The 19,311-nt window shown below is 46.5% G+C and overlaps 1 protein-coding gene across 10 annotated transcripts in view; it reads left to right on the forward strand.

Moving 5' to 3' along the window:
* The window catches only part of ARHGEF9 (Cdc42 guanine nucleotide exchange factor 9), a 252,705-nt gene that overhangs the window by 223,478 nt on the left and 9,916 nt on the right, over positions 1 to 19,311 (forward strand). For 7 of the 10 annotated variants that reach the window (XM_064159328.1, XM_064159337.1, XM_064159341.1 and 4 more), the window contains 3 exons: positions 5,317 to 5,560; positions 6,229 to 6,297; positions 18,138 to 18,387. In XM_064159328.1, coding sequence (XP_064015398.1) covers positions 5,317 to 5,560; positions 6,229 to 6,297; positions 18,138 to 18,319 — 495 coding nt within the window. In that variant the 3' untranslated portion in view covers positions 18,320 to 18,387. Of the gene's footprint in view, positions 1 to 5,316; positions 5,561 to 6,228; positions 6,298 to 16,679; positions 16,752 to 18,137; positions 18,388 to 19,311 lie in introns of those variants that run through there. The other 3 variants (XM_064159331.1, XM_064159329.1, XM_064159330.1) reach the window with 3 other exon arrangements.

The raw sequence follows: 19,311 nt of genomic DNA on the forward strand, positions 1-19,311 counted from the left end.
TACTAATCAGGTTTGGAGAGTTTTGTTTTGTTTTGCATAGTTTTCTGGCTTTTTGCTCTTCCCTGATTTAACTATGCAAAGTAATTCTTTATGACATTCAGAAATGGACAGTGTGAACCAGCTGGTCCTGGCTTAACCAGGGACAGGATGATATGGAGTATTCTGCTACTTAATGAGCATATAAATGGAGGTAAATTCTATAGCTTAATCATTCCTTTCGAATTCTCTCTCTCCTGTGTTGACCCCAGGATAATCAGGAGTAACAGGAGCAGCCTGTCCCTGCTGCCATTTCTGCCCTCCCCTAAGCCTGAGCTTCTCTCAGCAGTGTGGCTGCTTATCATAGGAAGTTTTGGGTTAGAGACACCTTCAAAGCTCATCCAGTCCAACCCACTGCAGTCAGCAGGGACATCTGCAACTAGAGCAGGCTGCTCAGAGCTCTGAACAACCTGACCTGCAGTGGTTGCACAGGGAAGGAACATCTAGCATCTCTCTGGGCAACCTGGGACAGGCTCTCACCACTCTCACTGTCAAACTTTTCTTCCTTCTCTCCAGTCTGAATCTCCCTCTTTTAGTTCAAACCATCACCCCTTTGTCCTATCACAACAGGCCCTGCCCAAAAGACTGTCCCAGACTTTCTGATCAATCCCTTGAAGTCCTGAAAGACCACCAGGAGGTCTGCCTGGAGCTTTTTCTTCTCCAGGCTGGGCAATCCCAACTCTCTTAGCCTGGCCTCACAGCAGTGGGCTTCTATCCCTCCCATCATTGCTGTGACCTCCACTGGCCCTGCTCCAGCAGCTCCATGTCTCTGCTGTGCTGAGGACTCCAGAGCTGGTCCCAGCACTGCAAATAGGATCCCCTCCCTCCACCTGCTGCCCACACTGCTGGTGATCAGCCCAGGACAGGGCTGGGGCTGGGCTGGGAGCATTTGGTGCTGGCTGATGTAGAGCTGCCAACATAGAGCTGATAAATCTCCATTTTGTCCATATCTGCTTTGTCCTTCTTGACAGGCAACACTTGCACCACTCTGTTCAGAGCATCCATTGCCATCCTTAGCCATCTATCTGCTTTCCTTTATCTTGTGTGTGTGTGTGTGTTCCATTTTAGCTTACGTGCTGGAAGGAAGGGAAGATAGTCCTGTGCTGACAGAGATGGTGTGGGGAACAAGGCTTATTTCTCAGTGCTGCTACAGGCCTTCTGCAAAGCAGCAATGCTCTCATTGCCTGCCTGTTCCCTGAGTCTATTCTCTTGCCCAGATGCCTAAAACAGGCCTGGTCTCTCTTGTAACTCAGATGAGTTCCTGAATACTGCAGAAATCAGCTGCAGTGTAAGCCAAGTGCATGGGAAGGGGCTTATGCCTCACTAAGGAGCTAAGTGATGATTGTTCTTCTTTAAGAGCTGTGGGAACAGCTGCCTTAAAACAGATCAAACAATTATTGTGCTTCCCATATGTTGGCTCTCAAAATTCAGTCAGTTGGGAAATAATATCCTTTTGCTGAGCATTGGCAAAAAGAGGGGAAGAAAGGAGAAGTGGTGGTAAGCAATGCCCAGCCCATTGCCTTCAGGCATTGGAACAGGCTGCCCAGCAAGGTGGCAGAGTCACTGTCCTTGGAGGTGTTCAAAAAACACCTGCAAGTGGCACTCTAGGACATAGTTTAGTGTGCATGGTGGTGATGGGTTGATGGTTGGACTTGATGACCTCAGAGGTCTTTCCCAACCTTAGTGATTCCATGGCTTTATCCAGTGACTGGTATTAATCTGCTACATCTGGACTTCCTTGAGATTAAAGCATGTCCAATGTACCTGCCGTGTGCAGATGTGCCATTCACCAAGGTGTTGATGTGTTTCACCCCTCTGTGAAAAAGAAGAGTCTCTTAAACACTTGTGTTATCAGCACTGGAGCTCATGGGCAGTCACTGGGAAATGTTCCTCCTTCTGGGGAATCAGAACTCATGAACTGGGTTGAGTTGGAAGGGATCTTTAAAGGTCATCAAGTCCAACCCAACTTGTTGTGTTGGTAAGTGTAAGCAAGAAAGCTTTGTATTTTCAGAGCTGGGGGAAAAGAAGAGAACTGTGATTCTTTATGCTGGTAGCACATTGTATGACCAAACCTCCAGATGGTGAGGGATGCTGCATAGAGAATCGGAGAATCATTACAGTTGGAAAAGACCTCTAAGACCCCATCAAGTTCAGCTGTCAACCCAACACCACCACACCCACTAAACTGTGTCTCAAAGTGCCCAACTGTGTCTCCATGGTTTTAGAACCCCTCCTGGGATGGTGACTCCATCACCTCCCTGGGCATCCTGTTCTCTCCTTCAGTAAAGAAATTGTTCCTGGTGTCAAATCTAAACCTTCTCAGGCACACCCTAAGGCTTCCTCCTCTTGTCCTGTCATTTGTTTCCTGGGAGAAGAGACCAATCCCCATCTGGCTTCAGTCTCCCTTCATGGAATTGTACTTTGATGCCACGTCTCCCAGCTCAGCCTGTTCAGTGTTGTGAAGTTTTCCTTAGCAGTGAGAGGAAGAACAGGCACTGGTACAGATAATTTAAGGAGCACATCCATGTTTCCTACGAGATTTCTTATCAAGTGTTTCAAAAAACATGGAGAAGAAAAATGCTGCTTTTAGGAGCTAGAGCAATACTCACATTTAAGCACAGAGCAGAGTATTGATTTAATTGAACCAGTTTAGTGAGATGCTCACAGCCTTTTCCCAGCACTTTGCTGGGCACAGAGGGAGAGGAAAGAAGCAATTTTCCAAGAAAAGGCAAAACAGCAAAAGATTTTCTATCACATATTCAACTCATAAGAATCCTTCTGTTGTGTTTTGGACAGCAGCACTACTCAAAGCCTCCATCCTAGAGATTCAGTTGAATATTAGGATTTTTTTTCTTAGGAAAAGAGTAGTCAGGCATAGGAACAGGCTGTCCAAGGAGGTGGTGGAGTCACCATCCTGAGTTGTGTGGAGCATGGTTTAGTGGCCATGGTGGTCTTGGGTTGATGGTTGGACTTGCTGGTAGCAGAGGTCTTTCCCAACCAAAATGATCCTCCGATTCTCTGTTTGAACAATACATGAGTTACTGGCTTTCCTTGCCCTCCTAGGTGATTCCAGAGGAAGGAGCCAGGTTCTACAGGTGCTGAGCTCCTGGACTGTGCCCTGTCTCTGACAGTTAGTACTGTCTGGCAGATGCATGAGCACCTTTGCTCACAAAAAGGACTAACAATGATGCTGTACAGTTTCTTGGCCGAGATGTATGGTTTGTTTAAAGTGATACCTACTGCTTCTCTCTTTTGAAAACAGCCTCGCTACTGAATCTTAGTTGAGTAAATAAATGCTGGACATTGATTTTTAGTTTTCCCCTTAAATGAATCCCTTGCCATAGCATTTATCTTTAGGGCACTCTCAAAAATCAAAAAGTATTTAAGGTCAGCTTATCTAAGGCACCTCAATATTGGCTTTTGAGAGTGGGGAGAAGGAGATCTTGATTGTGTGTTGCTAAATTTAGCTGGTTTAATATTTACGTCTTGTAAGCTAGGTAATTCATTTTCAGCTGTCTGATGATGATCTTTTGTTATCTGTCCCTGTAAAGACAGAAAGATGTGGGGCCAGTGCTCCTCTTACACCAGTGTAAATCTGCAGTACTTCTAGCAAAGGCAGTGCAGAATTTGGTGGGCAAAGCCCAAAGAAGCATGAAGAGGGTAAGGAGGAAACCCAGAAATGATCTGTTTTTTACCACAGATTATCAGCATCCAGAATTTCATATCTGTGATTGAGCAGCTGCCACACACATCTCAAAATGCTTGATTTTAGTGCCACCTCCACCTCCCATTGTCTCCTGCTGCTGTGAATGTGTGACATCCCTGGTTTGGCAGGAGGGATGGTGATAGCTGAGACACAGCATGGCTGCTGCTGACACGGAGCAGAGCTCAGCCAGGTGTGTCAAACAGCCCCAGAGCTGTGGGTGGTCTCATGAGCTCTGAAAAATTCATAATGAGGATTATTTTACTTTTCCCAATGCAGAGAAATGAGCTGCTGCTGAAAAACACAGGGCAAGAATCAGAAAGTCATAGAACCACAGACTGGTCTGGGTGGGAAGGGAACTTTAAAGGTCATCCAGCCCTCCCTCTCCCCTTAATGCAGTCAGCAGGGACAGCTACAACTAGAGCAAGTTGCTCAGAGCCCCAGACAGTCTCATCTGCAGTGGTTCCAGGGATGGGGCATCTACCAACTCTCTGGGTGGCCTGGGACAGGGTCGTCAACACAAAACATTCCTTCCTTCTCTCCAGTGTGAATTTCCCTCTTCTGGTTTAAACTGTCACCCCTCATCCTGTCACAACACTCCCTCATGAAGAATCCCTATTCATATCAAGATCAGCCTCTTGAAGTCTTGAAAGGCCACCCAAGGCCACGAGAAGGTCTCCCTGGAACCTGAACAACCCCAGCTCTCTCAGCTTGGCCTCACAGCAGAGAGCTTCCAGCTCTCCCAGCATTGCTGTGGCCTCCTCTGGCCCTGTTCCAACAGGTCTGTGTCTGTGCTGTGCTGTGGGCTCTGGAGCTGGCCCCAGCACTGCAGGTGGGATCTCAGCAGAGCAGAGGGGCAGAATCCTGTCCCTCTGCCGGTGGCACCTGGACCTCTGATCAAGTCAGAGAGGAGATGTGGATGAGCAGGTTTGGCTGTAAAGGTTATAGACATCAAGGAGAGAAAAAGAAAAAAAATTAATCTGGATCAAGAGGTTAAAACCAGAGCCTAATGGGGCAGAGGTAGGTTGGGAGTTCTTTGAACTGGGAATCTGGGTGATTTTCTGAGCACTGAGTTGTGTATGAATGGGAAATGAGCTCCAAGGACAAGGTGCAGGGACCCAGACTCTGAGAAGATGTTTGGCAAACTGAGACCCACGCTGCCCAGTCTGCTTTCCCAGACATGTCTGAGCTTATCACTCAGGAGCTGTGCTGTGGGCCTTACTTGTGGCGTTGGAATCCCATCAGGCTGCTGGCCTGAGTTTTCCATTTTCTTGTCCTATGAAACAGAACTTCTTATCATGGAAAACAGTGGAAGTGTCTTACCTACTCAAAGGCATTTCTTCATGCCTATAAGCAAATTTGGCAGCTTGGGGATGTGTATTTTGTTCTTTCACTAAATAAATGGGGGTATTTATTTAGTCAACCACAAATGTATTCACAGCAGATGAGGCTTTTAAGGATCTGATCAAGTTTCACCATTCCTTGTGTCTTTTCTTCAGGCCTCCCATGACTTCCTTGCTGTGTTCAGCCTCTCTAAGTATATCCCAACCAACCCCTCTCTCCTTTTCTCTCTCTAGGATCTGATAAGAAGAGATATTCTGTATTACAAGGGTCGCATAGACATGGATAAATATGAAGTGGTGGATATAGAAGATGGGAGAGATGATGACTTCAATGTCAGCATGAAGAATGCCTTCAAACTTCATAACAAGGAGACTGAGGAAATGCACTTATTCTTTGCCAAGAAACTGGAAGAGAAGTTACGATGGCTTAGAGCTTTCAGAGAAGAAAGGAAGATGGTAAAAGAAGATGAAAAGATAGGTGAGAAATATGAAGTGCATCTGAAAGGAGGTTGCTGGCAATGCTTAATTTAGCCCCAACTGTTGTAGATGCCAGTGTAAACTTTTATAGTAAAGTCAGCCTTCTTCACGTGGCCTTGGTTGCTCTCACGGCTGTAAGTAAGGCTTTGTCCAGTTAAGTTAATGGTACTTTTGGCCCTTCATAAATTAATTCTGCCCACAACTTCATGTCTGGACCTCAGTGGGTATGTGGGGGAAGGAAGCTTGTGGCTATCTGACTTCAGCGTCTCTTGCCTGTGGCACTTCCGCTCTGGTTAAGCATGTCTGATGAAGGGTCAAAAGGCAATGAAGTCAGTGACTTACCAGCTATGTCCTTCCTTCAGCATCAGGTTATAATTGGCTGTAACCAATGTCAGTTCAGGCTCAGCTTGTGTTGCTGAGCTGTGGAGCACTGGGCAGATTGATGAGAGCCTATAAATGATGATGGATCTCATCTTGATTTTCATGCAGCCCCTGCATGAGTCAGATTATAAAGGCTCTCCACTGAGATCCCTACCTGCACACGCAGATGAGCAGGGGGCTGAAGAGTGCAGAATGACATCCCCTTCCCTAAGACAACAGCCAACAAAAAGGCAAGAGAAGCTTTGTAAGCAGCCTTCTGAATTGTGTTTGCCATGTTCCCTTTTCCAGGCTTTGAAATATCTGAGAATCAAAAGCGACAAGCGGCAATGACAGTAAAGAAAGTCAGTAAGCAAAAAGGTAACCGGCAACACGCACTGTGCCTGGTGATGTGAGGGTGGAGCGGGCTGGGCTGAGTCCTGCTGGGTTAGGGACCAGCATCCCCACTTCAACTTCCCTCTCCCCTTTTCTCTTTTCTCTCTTTTTTATATAAAATACCGTTTGTGCTTTGTATCTTTCTTAATGTATCTGTGGGCCAAATTAATCTCTGGTCTGATGTGATTGAAAGCCAGTGGGAGTTGCACCAGAGATGAATTTGATCTTGTTGTCTTCAGTCTGATGTCCAGAAGCTGTCCCTGGGGGCAGAAATCTTATCTCAGCTGTTTATCTCAGGCTGCAATGGGAGTGAGTGCGGAGATGTGTAGGGGTTCTGCTAATTCCCAAAGTCTCCCATTAGCAAAGAAGGAAAAAGTGGCTAAAATCCTGGAGATGATGAGGGATCATCTCCCCTTTTCCTCCTTGTGGAAAGGAGACACTCATGTTTCCTGGGGCTACCTGTAACTTAATTTTAAAGACAGCACAGTAGCATCAGCTCTAGGGAATAAAGTATCTCAGTAAAGACATTAAATCTCTCTGATGTCAGATTGATTTCCCCACCCAGGCAGGCTACAGCCAACTAATAAATGCCATGTGAGATATTACAGAGTCTCCACTGGCCGAGCAGCCAGCGTTAATTATCTCCAGCAATCACTCTTGCAGCTACAGGTTTTGAAACCCTAACCCCAGAGGGAAAGTCAGACAGGATATTTCACAAGTTTTCCAAAGCTTCACGACATCACAGACCTGTGGATTTGTTACCAAAGTACCATGGCACCACCATGCCTCTAAATGGGTTTGGAGAGGACTTAACACTTCTTGGCTCTAGTCAACTACAGGCAGATCCATTCCAGCTCTGTGCAGCTGTTGGGTTTTGTTTTGCAGAAGCTGAAGGAGCTCTTTGCTTTCTGCCTCACCTGTTTGTTGTCTACTGGCTTTGCTGGTCCAGTAGTGGTTTGCTAGGCCAGCTGTGAACTTCTTGGTTTGCTGTGTCTCTCCATTGTCATTAGTCTTCTCCTCTCTACTAACTTCTTATGTTGTCTACTGAAATGTTCTCTGAAAACTCTCCTGGCCAGATTTTCTAACCTTAGAATATGAATCTGAACACCCCCAAAGAAGGACCCAGAGATGTGTCTCTTACGTGATGTCCACGTAGGTCAGGTGGTAGTGGACCCTGTCATGAGCTCAGTTTTGTAGGTCCATCCCTCACCACTGGCATGTTTGTCCCAGCACGGAACCAGCTGTGGGAGACGATGGAAGTATCATTAGATTTCACTTGCACGACGGCCATGACAAAAGCAGTTTAAATGATGTGTACTGCCCAGTTAATTATATTATTAATTAATTGTGGTATTAATTAATAATTGTACTGTTCAGTCATTAAGTGACCCCTCAAAGGTGCCTGAGCATGCCTACCAGTATTCCCACTTAACTCACCGGACTTGCATCCTGACAGATCCAGCGTGTCCAGCTGGACTGGTTTCTCGTGCAGCAATTGCTCTCTTGGTTTCTCTCTTTCTCTTTCTCTCTCTTTCTCTTGGAGGTGAAAAAAAGAGGAGTTATTAACTCAGTTTCTCTAACTATAAAATTAATTAGCTCCCAAAACAGCAGTCAGCATTTATTTGAGGAAGAACAAGCTTGATGGTTCTGTTTATGGGCTGAAGTCCTGCAGTCAGACAGAAGCTCCAGCAGACCCCCAGCATCAAGTGAAGCGAGGGCTGGTTGGTATTAAGATGTGAGAAGGCTGCAAAGCAGTAAATAGGGTCATTAAATTAGCACTTCTTCTGTTGTCCTAGGCTGTGGTAATCATAGCCCTGACTCAGATTAATTAAATTAAGTACCAGTACTAAACATTTTGCTGAAAACTCTGCTTTTTTTTTACTCTGTGGTTTGTCTTGTGCCCAAGACCCCAAGAGAAGCATGAGGCTGCTGGAGCAGGGAGCTGGTGGCATTGTTCAGAAGAGGGAAGGAGGAGAAAATTTCTGAGAGTTGGCTTTTAGCAACTGGTTCTTTAAATCCTGCCACTTTACACATACTGCCAGTATTTTATTTGCCAAAGGCCCTGGTAGGCACCTGGGGCTGTGCTGCTGGGACTGAGCTGCAGCTGTTTAGGAGTAGGAATATTTCCACTGCATCCAGCTGAAGTGTTTGCTCATTGAAATTGATGGGCTCTGCAGGACAGGTCTTGGTGGCTACAGCAGGGCTTGATAGCTCAACAGCCTGACCTGACATGGCAAGATATCAGCTCCTATGTCAGTGGATGCCTATTACAGACTTGTTTCTAGATTATCTCAGCTGATCCCTCCATCTCTTGAATGGGAAGCCATGGTAATTTCCCTGTCACAGAACACTTAGAGAAGAGAGGAAAGCCACCCAGAACATGAAATGGAAAATGCAATCAGCTTTGTTAGAGGTGAAGCAGAAAAACATTTCTCCAATAGTGTAAAATGCAGCATATTTTACACACCAGTGTAGCACACACACCCCTCAAGTATTGCTGTGGATCTGGCCTGTGTTAAGGAGTGTGTAAATTGCAGCTTGCTGCAGAGAGACACTGAGAGAGCAGCTGAGAGGAGGAGAATTATGTAATTGTTTTGGTTGGAAGAGACCTTTAAGATCAAGTCAAACTGTTAACCCAGCACTGCCAGATCACCACCAAACCATGTCCTTCAGCACCACATCTACACAGGTTTTCATTCCTTACAGGGACAAGGACTCCACCAGTTGATTGATTAAAGCCAGACAACTGGAGGAGACAAATAGGAGTCAATTTAATAGTAAGAGCTGTTGAACAGTCTGATTTACAGGTGCAATCCTTTCTACATGTATCTGTATCCCCTGCAGTAATTCAGGGAAAGGAGCATAATTCACCATGGGAGACACATCCCAACACCAGATCTTCAGGTTTTCCAATCAGAGTTCAGCCTTAATTTCCTTATGATAGAATCACAGAACCTTTTTGGTTGGAAGAGCCTTCTAAGGTCATCAATTCCAACTGTTAACCCAGCACTGCCAGGTCACCACTAAACCATGTCCCTCAGCACCACATCTCCATAACTTTGAAAGCCCTCCAGGGATGGGGACTCTAACACTGCACTGGACAGCCTGGGGAAGAAATTGTTCCTTATGTCCTTTAACCTCCCCTGGTGCAAATTGAGGCCATTTCCTTTTGTCCTATTGCTTGTTCCTTAGGAAAAGAGACCAACCCCACCTGGCTCCAACCTCCTTTCAGGCAGTTGTAGAGAGTGGCAAGGAAAGAGTAAACCTTAAAACTCTGATTTATTAACTAATAGAATTTTTATCCCAGAGAATACAATTCTTGGTGAAGTTTTTGGTCCTAAAATGCAGTTCCTCCATGGGTCACAATTCAGTCCCTTCTGGCTTCCTTCCAAATCCATTTAATGACACCCAAGGTCAGATTTCAGCTGTATAGTGGGAATTGCACTACTTACTGGACTGGGCAAAACATGACAGTATTAGACCAGGTGCCTTAAGTCAGAGTTAAACCAAATTTTGGGTTTCTTGAAGTCCATTAGACATAAAATAAGCAGGGACTGTTGGCTCTGCACCTCACCACCAGATAAAGGACTGCTTGGTGCTGTTTTTTTTTTTTCTCTTATTGATTGTTCAAGATTTTTTGCTCTTGGTTACTGCCCTTTAGCTTCTTCCAATGTCAGTGTGGTAACTGGGAATAGAATTCAGTGTGGTGTCTCCTAGAAATAGTAAAGCAACAGGGAAATCTATTTGACTGGACTTAGAAAACCAACAAAAAACCCTAGCAGCCTTTTTTTAAGTTACAGCCAGTCAAGTGTGCAGCTTTTTCTGCAGATGAGTCCAGGTACCACTGAGGACCTCCACTGCCTGCACCAACACTGCAGCATCAAGCTCTGCTTCCAAAATTCTGCTCTCTGTAGACTAAAGCATTGGAAATGAGCCTAAAATTCCCATGGAAATGTATCTCTCGTGGGTTACTATCCTTAGCCTACAGCCAGGGTTATCCAGGCTACTTTCTCCATCTCTAAGCATGTGAAAACAAAAGGCTCCTTGAGTGTCTTGATCTACCAAGTACTTCTGTTCTGGCTACTTAAAATCTCCCCTCCAGTGGTTAGTGTTTACAGCTTTCAGAAATCTTCAGTTACTTATTCCCAGCTTTGTCCACATCTGTCCCCATGCAGGACACATGCAGGGATTTTTGTTCACATTCCCAGAAGCTGCCAGCAAAGGCTGCCAGGGGGATTAGAGGTCCCAGTGCCCAGTAAGGACACCCCATTGTTAAAGCACCATTTCCCACTGTATGTCTCCATTTTGGGGAATGAAAGGTCTGTTCTGATTTAAAGAAGCGACCTCAGTACAAGTTGGGAGGGTATCACAGTAATAACAGTGTTCCACCCCAGGAGGGCTTTTCAGACCCATGCTGTAAGCCAGCTCCTTCATGCAGTTCTTTCTGTCCTATGTATTCTCTGCACTGTGCCACAACTTCACCAAGGCTGTTGCCCATAGCCAAGTCCTTAGCCTGGTGGCTTCAGACTTGTGGGGTGGAGAAAAACATATTCCATCCCCATCATCCCTATCCCTGAGCTTAGAAAGATGTTGTCATTAAATGTGCCCAGAAATACTCAGCTATGAAAACCCAGCAGGGGCTAAGTCCCCAGCCAGCACAAACTGCTGTGGCCTGCAGTAAAACACCCTCTGAATTATTGAGCTTTCCTGCTAAAGTTCTTCCTTTCTGATCACTTGAGCTTACCATGTACTATGTCATCAAAACCACGGCCCAAACACCCAACAGCTTTTCTCTGGCTTCTCACACATTTCCAACTCCTCCAGCCAGCCTGCAGAGCAAAAGGAGAGCAAAAGGCACATTAGCATCCTTCTGCTGGCTCCATCCAGCTGGCAAGGACAAACCTTACCAGGTAGCAACCGCTCTGGGTACATCCTGTGGTTCTCCTCTTTACATCTGCTTTATTGGTAACAAGATTGACATGGCCCTGAACAAGATTGACATGGCCCTGACATGCTTCCCCATCCTACTCACAGGTGTAGGCTTAGCCTCCAGGGGATTGAGGCAGTTTGAGCTACAGGTAGAGTAACCACCAAAGCAAGGAGGAGCATTTGCATTTTCAGATAATCAGGGTCGCTTCCCTTGCCTGTCAGAGCTCTGCAGGTGAAAGAATTGAGTTAATCGTGTTCTTGGTGGGATTTCTGCACAGATTTGGAGAAAGCACAGAGCTTAGCCCATTGCTTGTAGAAAGCAGACCCCACTCCACACCTCCAAAACACAGGTGCCTGTCTGCAGCTCACTCAAGCACGTCATGCTTTGGGTCCACAAAGAGCAGCCTCATTGATGATGGTGTGTAGTTAGAAGGCTCCCCACTCACAGCATTTGTAACCCAGCTGGAGTCAGCAGTGTCATCTGAGAGTTGGTCAGATGCCCAAGTGAAGGAAATCATGAATAAATTCATGGCTAGGTAAGCTCTAAAGATGGTACTGATGACTCAGCAATCTGTGCACACTGTGGAGCAAACTCTCCAGGGGAGCTTTGTGGTGAGATGTGATACGAACCTCTTGGGCTTCCTGTTGGCTGGATGCTGACATCAGTGTCACGTTGAGATTCCAACTGAGACAAGTCTGCCAGCCCAGGCTCTCCTACTGTTTTGGTTTGGTGAGGCCTTGTAGGTGAGGGGCAGTGTTGCTACCCAGAAGGGTAGCAGGGCAGTGATGGATGAGCTGAGCAGTGGAGGTGATGGAGAGATCTTTGCTGTCAGCATGCAGAGCACTGGAGGAGAGGGGAGCTGTTAAACACAAGATGGGATAGATTAGTTTTCACCTGTCTTTGACTGATAAAGCTCTGGTATCATTTATTCCATCTTGCCTCCCTTAGCATTTGTTTCTCATATGGGGAATCATTACCATAATGTCTTGTCTAATGACATCAGGTTGCAGCCACAGACTTGATAGACTCAGGGAGGTAATTTTCTCACTATCTGTAGGTCCTGTGGTTGGCTGTGGAAATAGTCAGGACAAAAGATGTTTGGTTTCCTCTGTTGCATTGCTTAAATGGCAGTCTTTTCCCTCCTTCTTCCTCCAAAAGAGAGGAGTTAGTGGATAGGAAAGGGAGCTAAGGCGTGTTCTCCTCATCAGAACCATCCCTGCTAACATCCACCTGTGCCAGGCCCTTAAGTGAAATCTCTGGCTGGGTAAAGAGCCGTGGCTGTCACACATTTTATTCCTCTTGAACATGACAAAGTGTGAGTTGGGTAGTTCAGTATGGAAGTGCAAACTGATGAAGCCACCAGCTGCCCAGGACTGCCTTCAGAGGCAGATGTTTCCTGCTCACAGCTGACATCCACCATTCTGGATGCAAAAAGTAGGTCTGCAGTGAAGGAGCTGAACTCAGATCATAGAATCAAAGAATGGTAGGGGTTGGAAGGGACCTCTGGAGCTCAGACCCAGCATAGTTTGCCAACTCTAAACCAAGTAAGTAGCAGTGAAGTGCTTTGAGATCCTCTGTGGAAACGTGCTGAAGAAAGGCAAAGGGCTGGACCCATCAGCCATTGTTGCAGCTTGTTCCTACTGCAGGAGTAATTAACCATACAATAATTAGTGGTCCAGAGGTGTGTTCCTTGCTGTGCATGGGTTACGATACTCAGGGGGAAATGGAATTAATGGGATTTTTGAGTGTGGCTCCTAAAAGACAGAATCATAGACCTCCAAGTTCATCAAGTCCAGCCATCAACCCAACACCACTGTGGCCATTAAACCAGGTCCCAAAGTGCCATGTCCATGTATTTCTTGAACCTCTCCAAGAATGATGAGCTCACCACCTCCCTGGGCAGTCTGTGCCAATGCCTAACCAGCATGGTCTGAAGCGTCTTGTGGAGCATGGGTCACCTCCTCTGCAGCTCCTTGCTGGAGACAAGAGGTGGTGATTGCATTGTAAGTGGAGATGAAGGTGACCCCACCACCTCCCTGGGCAACCTATTCCAATCCCAAGCACTGGATGCAAGTTGACTCTGCTTTTACTGAGGTCAGAGAGGGAGATGAAAGGTTCCTTAGCACAGCACTTCATCCTTTGCTACCAGCAGTGTCCACTCAACTGGCAGAAAAAAGCAGATGTTGGTACTTTATTGTTTCCCATTCTACTCTGGCTAACGAACTGCACAATATCTAGACAACTAGGTGGATGAAAAGCCTCTGAAACAGCTCCTGATCAAAGCAGAAGTGATCTTAGAGGTTGAGGATGGAGCAAACTGCTCGTAAGGCACGTTTCCATGGTTATGCTGAGGCAGATCTGGGTGTATCGTGTGTGTTTGTATTAACAAGCGTTGAGGTGCGGTGTCTGTGTCCCTGTCCTGCTATATCCCAGCTGGCTCTGTCTGCACGTCTCCGTGTGGCCTGTGAGTTAACAGCATGCTCCCGAATCTTACAAGTGCCATCGAAGTTGTGTTGTAACCTCAAAGAGAAGGGGTTGGAGTTAAACAGAAAACGACAGCCCAAAACCAGAACTAGGGGGGGGGAAATGGCAGCTTTAAATCTTTTTAATTGTCTTCTGAGCTGAGAAATCCAAAAGATTCCAAGTGACGTTGCCCAGTGCTAAAAAAGGCCCTGATTTCATGTGACAGCACAGCATCCCTCTTTAACCAGATCTGTCTAGCCAAATTATAGACCCTGCAGTTTTCTTCTTCTCATTCCAAGCAGATTTCCACCACCCCCTGCCCTGCCCAGTGCTCTTGCTCTGCAGCTGCAGCCTTTGGATGCTGCTCCGGTGCAGAATTCTGCATGAGCCAGCAGAAGGAGCTCCAAGTCTGGTCATGGGCCTGTGCCTTGGAAAGGCAGCCTCTAGAAATCATTGCTCACCTATCGATTCCTTCCCTTTGCACATGGAATTGTGTTGGCCAAGCAGCCCAAAATTATGCTAAAGAAGAGCATTGCCCATTCCTTGCTGTCAAATTGCAGTGGAGCTATGGCTTTGCATCTGAAAAACATCCCTCAAGAGACCATTTTGCACCATAGGTTCTGCTGAGGAGCAGAAAAATACCAATCTGCCCTGCTTTTTCTCAGGGCTTGAAGATCACAGAATCATAGAGTGGTAGGGGTTGGAAGGGACCTCTGGAGATGATCTAGTCCAACCTCCCTGCTAAAGCAGCTTCACCTAAATCAGGTTGCTTAGGAACATATCCAGTGCGTTTTGCAAGTCTCCGTAGCAGGAGACTCCACTGGATGTGCAGATGAGGTGAATGTACCCTCCCCACCCTGATTCCTGTGCTGTACCTTGTTACAGATAAAAATGAGCCATTTCTGGGGCACCTCAAGCTATGGCCAAGAGCTGTATCACAGTTTCACAAGATAAAATGTGGTTTCTGGAATGATCACTGACTTGCCAGAGCACCAGTGGGGTTTTCCTTTGCACGCCCATAAGCCCATGGTGATTCTGCATGCCGCTGAAGAGTTGTGATCATTCAGCCCATGGAGATTGTTTGGTAAATAAGCAAAACTTCAGCTGCTTGCTGATTGTAGAACCAGCCAGGAGCTTCTGATGTTCCTCCAGCGTAGATATTAACGCCAAGAGCCTCGGTCCTCCAGCAGAGCCACGTATCTGTGATTATGGGCCACAACTTGGAGAATGTGGGTCTGAACTTCTTTCTGGAGGCCATGGCAGTGCATGCATGGGTTCTTTTGCAAGAATGAATAGGCACTTTTCAGGAGTTTGGACCGGCAAAGATTATTATGGGAAAGAAGTGAATGTGGTTTGCTCGTGATCTGGCCAGGGGAGCCTGCCTTCTTCGCTCTCAGAGGAGACAGACTTAGGGATCGCATTCTTTGCAGTGGAATGCCACCAGTGTCAGTGAGCATCAGCCAGACTGCCCTTTCTCTACTTCTTCAGCCTTCCAAGTGCATACCATTTTGCTGATCCAGGAGACCTCTTAGCATTTCTGTGCTATGATTAAAATACATCGGTTCACCCTCCACGCATATAGAGACAGTAAAGAGCTCAGCAGACACAAGGCTGAGTGCTGTGCTCTGCACTATCCATGCATTGTCCACATCATTAAAGCAACGTGGTTTTAAAGCCTTCCAAAGCTGGACACAGTCCTTGTTTGTCCCTTTAGACTCACAGCTCTTTCATGCCCTGGAACAGTAGTTCATAATCTTGGTGGCACAAGGTCTGTTTGCCTTTGAAGTAATTCCTGGTCCTTTGGGTCATCAGAAGATCCAAACCACTTACCAGACAGAAGAAGATAAACTCCTAGCTGAAGCCATGTAAGGGACCTGTACCATGTCCTAACCTTCCCACAGATCCTAAAATGCCTCACCAGTCTCTGCTGGGAAAAGTAGCCAAGGCACTGGAGGCTGGTGGCCTCCAGGAGAACATCTACACTCTTGTATGGGTTCAGGGCTAGAGTGTGCCCTCCACAGCAGACTCTGCAGAGTGTTCCACTGCCCACGTGCTGCCCTGCCTTCCAACAAGGTAGGACCATGTCAGAAGAATGGATGGAAGATGCAAGAGGAAGATGAGCTCAAGCCCATGCTTTACCCTTAAGAGGATGCCATTGGCTTAAGCCATGTAGTGTAGTAAATTCAAATTGAGAGTTGGGGGCTGCCAACAAAGATGGTACAGAAGTTGTCTCAGATACTTCCTTAGTGAGCTGGCTCTGTCCAAGTTGGACCCCAGAACAGGGAGGACTCTGGGGCCATACTCTGATCTGCAGACTTTCTATGGGAGAAAGAGCTTGGGAAGGACAGAACAGAAAATCTGTGGATGAGTAACTCACTCCAGCGAGCAGAGACAAATAGAGACCATCTCCAGGTTGTTCCTCTCAAATAAGTTTCAGATATTAACTGTGATGACTTTGTTAAAGGTTAATCAGTATGAATCATGGAGCAGGTTTTTGTCCACTGTAAAGGTCTTGGTTACTCCCTACAGTGGATAGAGAGCTGCATGACTCAATGCTGTTGGCTGTAAAGGAGGAGAAATCAGTTAGATATAGTCCAGATGATCTCTTCATTTGGTCCCAACCTTTCGAGGACTTTCACCTGGTAAATTCCATAGCAAGGGGAAGCGAATCAATTCTCCTTCCTAACGCCTTAGCTTTGTATCTAAAAGAGGTCCTGAATGACAATGCGGCAGCGTCCCAGACTTGTCTGATGAGCTCTGTGAGTGCACTTGCGAGGCTTTTCCCTTTGTCTGTAAGTACCCAAGTGTCTGCAGCCTTCCTGTGCCCAGGCTGGCCCGTGCTGCCCGTGCTGGTCCTACCAAGCATGTGTTTGTGTGTGGGTAGGAACCTCTAACTGAATGCAAAGAGTCACATTTCTTGTGCAGACGTTGCTGTGGTACCTGGGTGCTAATCACCGTATTTTGCCTTCTCTAGCACCTTCCCAGCCGAGGATCTCAAAGTGTTTTACAAACATTAATTAATTTAGCTTCACAACCCTCCTGTGAGGTAGGTGGGTGATGCCATCCTGCTTTCCAGATGAGGACCCTGATCTGCTTGGGTAGAGTCTACTTGGGGAGGCGATGGCCTTGAGATGGCCCTTGCGAAGCCTACCACCCATCACACAGCCGGGGCTGCCCTCCCCGCAGAAGGAAGAGCAGTTCTGCCTGCAGCAGAGGGGATCCAGAGATGGCCAGAGCTTACGGCAACCTGCTCCAGAGCCCTGCTCCTCTCTCCTTCCTGTCCTTCTCTGGAGTGGTGGTTTCCAGCTGATCACGCTGCCCTGAGGCTGAAGGAGGGGTTACCCCTCAGCAGTGGTGTTGCGGGGAAGGACATACCGAAGTAGATCTATTGCTGTAGTGTACACTTTGGTGGTGACACTTTCATCCACTTTTTCTCCACCATCCTCTACGACAGATTTCATAGGTCCCAGCTTGTTGAAGACCTCGTTTTCCATGGAAAGGCTGTAAGGCCATCATCCCCTCACCCCATTCCTGCACATGAGCTGTGCCTCACCTGTGTGGGAATTCAACATCTAGAACCTCAAAAGTGCAATCTTGCCAGTCCATCCATTGCTGCCAGTTTGGATTGTGCAAAATCAACCTTTTCTGCCTTTTTTTGGCTGAAACCAGACTGGTGAATTCAAGACAAACCCTATGGAAAAGTCCTCCAAAGAAAATCATGAATTACCCTTTGTGTAGGTAGAATAGGTCCCTGCAGCGTAGTGTGTCCTCCAAAGCAGCTCTGCTCCATTCTGGTGCAAGAACCGAAGCTGAGTGGCCCTTCAAGCTGGTCACTGGGGCATGTTGGGCCAAAGTCTAGCTGGGAGGGAGGGTGAGATGGAGCTTGGATGCAGCAAGTGATAAATCTGTGAGTGGGTCAAACAGTGTAGATGCCTTCATCTCCGCAGATCGACGCTGCGTGTGGCCCGGCCACGTTTGTTCCTCCTTAGGCCCCACAGGACTTTTCCATGAGGGCAGGCAAAACTCTGCCAATGCAAAAGTAATGGATCTTCTCCAAATCTTCACCTGGAGGTCGAGTGTAGGTAGCTGTGAGCAGAGAGTTGAGGCAGCGGCTGCTTTCCTCCGCAGAGTCGCCGTCTCTAACACATCCTTGTTGTTGGGGACCCTGGTTGTGAAGCGATGAAGAGTCACAGAATCATAGAAAGATTTAGGTTGGAAGGGACCTTAGAGATCTTAGAGCTCATCTACTCCACCCTCCCCACCATGGACAGGGATGCCTCTCAACTAGACTTGGTTGCTCAAGGCCTCATCTAACCCAGCCTTGAACACCTCCAGGGAGGGGGCAGCATGACGATAGCATGACGAAGAAAGACTATTGACCCAATTGCACTCTGACTGATGTGTTTCTTTTTCCCCCCAATCATCGATGCAGGTGTGAGCTACTCCAAGTCGGTTCCTCCAGCCTACCCACCACCCCAGGATCCATTAAATCAGGGACAATACATGGTGACAGATGGCATATCCCAGTCCCAGGTCTTCGAGTTCACCGAACCCAGACGCAGCCAGGCACCATTCTGGCAAAACTTCAGCAGGTTAACACCATTCAAAAAATAATAACCTAGAGAGATGGAGAATTTTAACTTAAAAGAACTAAAATTAAAAAAAAAAAAAAGAAAAAAAAAGAGAAAAAAATAAAAAGAAATAAAATTATATTTATAGATGGACCTTTTTTCGGAGAAGCACTGTTGCAACTAAATATATATACATATATCTATACACACCCAGCTTAGAAATAATAATGTATATACATATATGTATATATATATAGAAGGACCAAAAACTTTTTTTGTTGTTTTTGGGAAGCAATCTGCTACTAGATACTAGGAAGCACCAATGATTTCTGACCATGTGACCTGGTTTCTTTTTCTTCCATTGGTTGGACATTGTGGATTTTTGGTTTGTTTTGGTGTTTTATTTTAGGTTGGGTTTTGGTTTGTTGTTTTGTTTGGTTGGGTTTTTTTTTTTTCCCCTTTCTTCTTCATTGCCATCCCAACTCGTCACTGGCATCCCAAAATGCTTTCCTGGCTTGTGTGAATTCATCATCCAAGTTCCTCATGGACTATGTTGGTGTATATTTCATTTGATTTTATTTATGGGGGGAGTGTGTGGGGGATGTTGTTTGTATTTTGGAGTGCCAGGAGCTCTCTGCTCCCTCTGCCTCCCTCTCCGTCCCTTCCTTGGTTGTCCCCAGTCACCATTTCAATGAAGAGCATCTTCTCCCCCGTCCTGCATTCTCTGGTCTGACTCGTGCCTGTCTGGATGTGCTCCCTTGTGCCCATGCTCTGCTGCGCAGTATTTCTCTGGCTTTAACTGTTTTGTTGAGGTGAAACCAAGCAGAAAAGGGGTTTCAGCTACCTAGGAAGTTAGGGATGGGGTTTCCTCAGTGAATTCTTTGCCTTTTTCGTTTGTTTTTTAAGCTCTCTTTTTCTCAATTCAGTGTGAGCTCCTCACACTCAGAGCAAGACTGAGAAAAGACCAGCAGGGGCTTTTGCTTTTAGCTTGTTTTTTGGGGGTGGGTGTTATCTTTGAGTTCCTTTTGTTTGAAG

Source organism: Pogoniulus pusillus, chromosome 19 (genome assembly GCF_015220805.1).
Source record: "Pogoniulus pusillus isolate bPogPus1 chromosome 19, bPogPus1.pri, whole genome shotgun sequence".
NCBI classification, from domain to species: Eukaryota; Metazoa; Chordata; class Aves; order Piciformes; family Lybiidae; genus Pogoniulus; species Pogoniulus pusillus.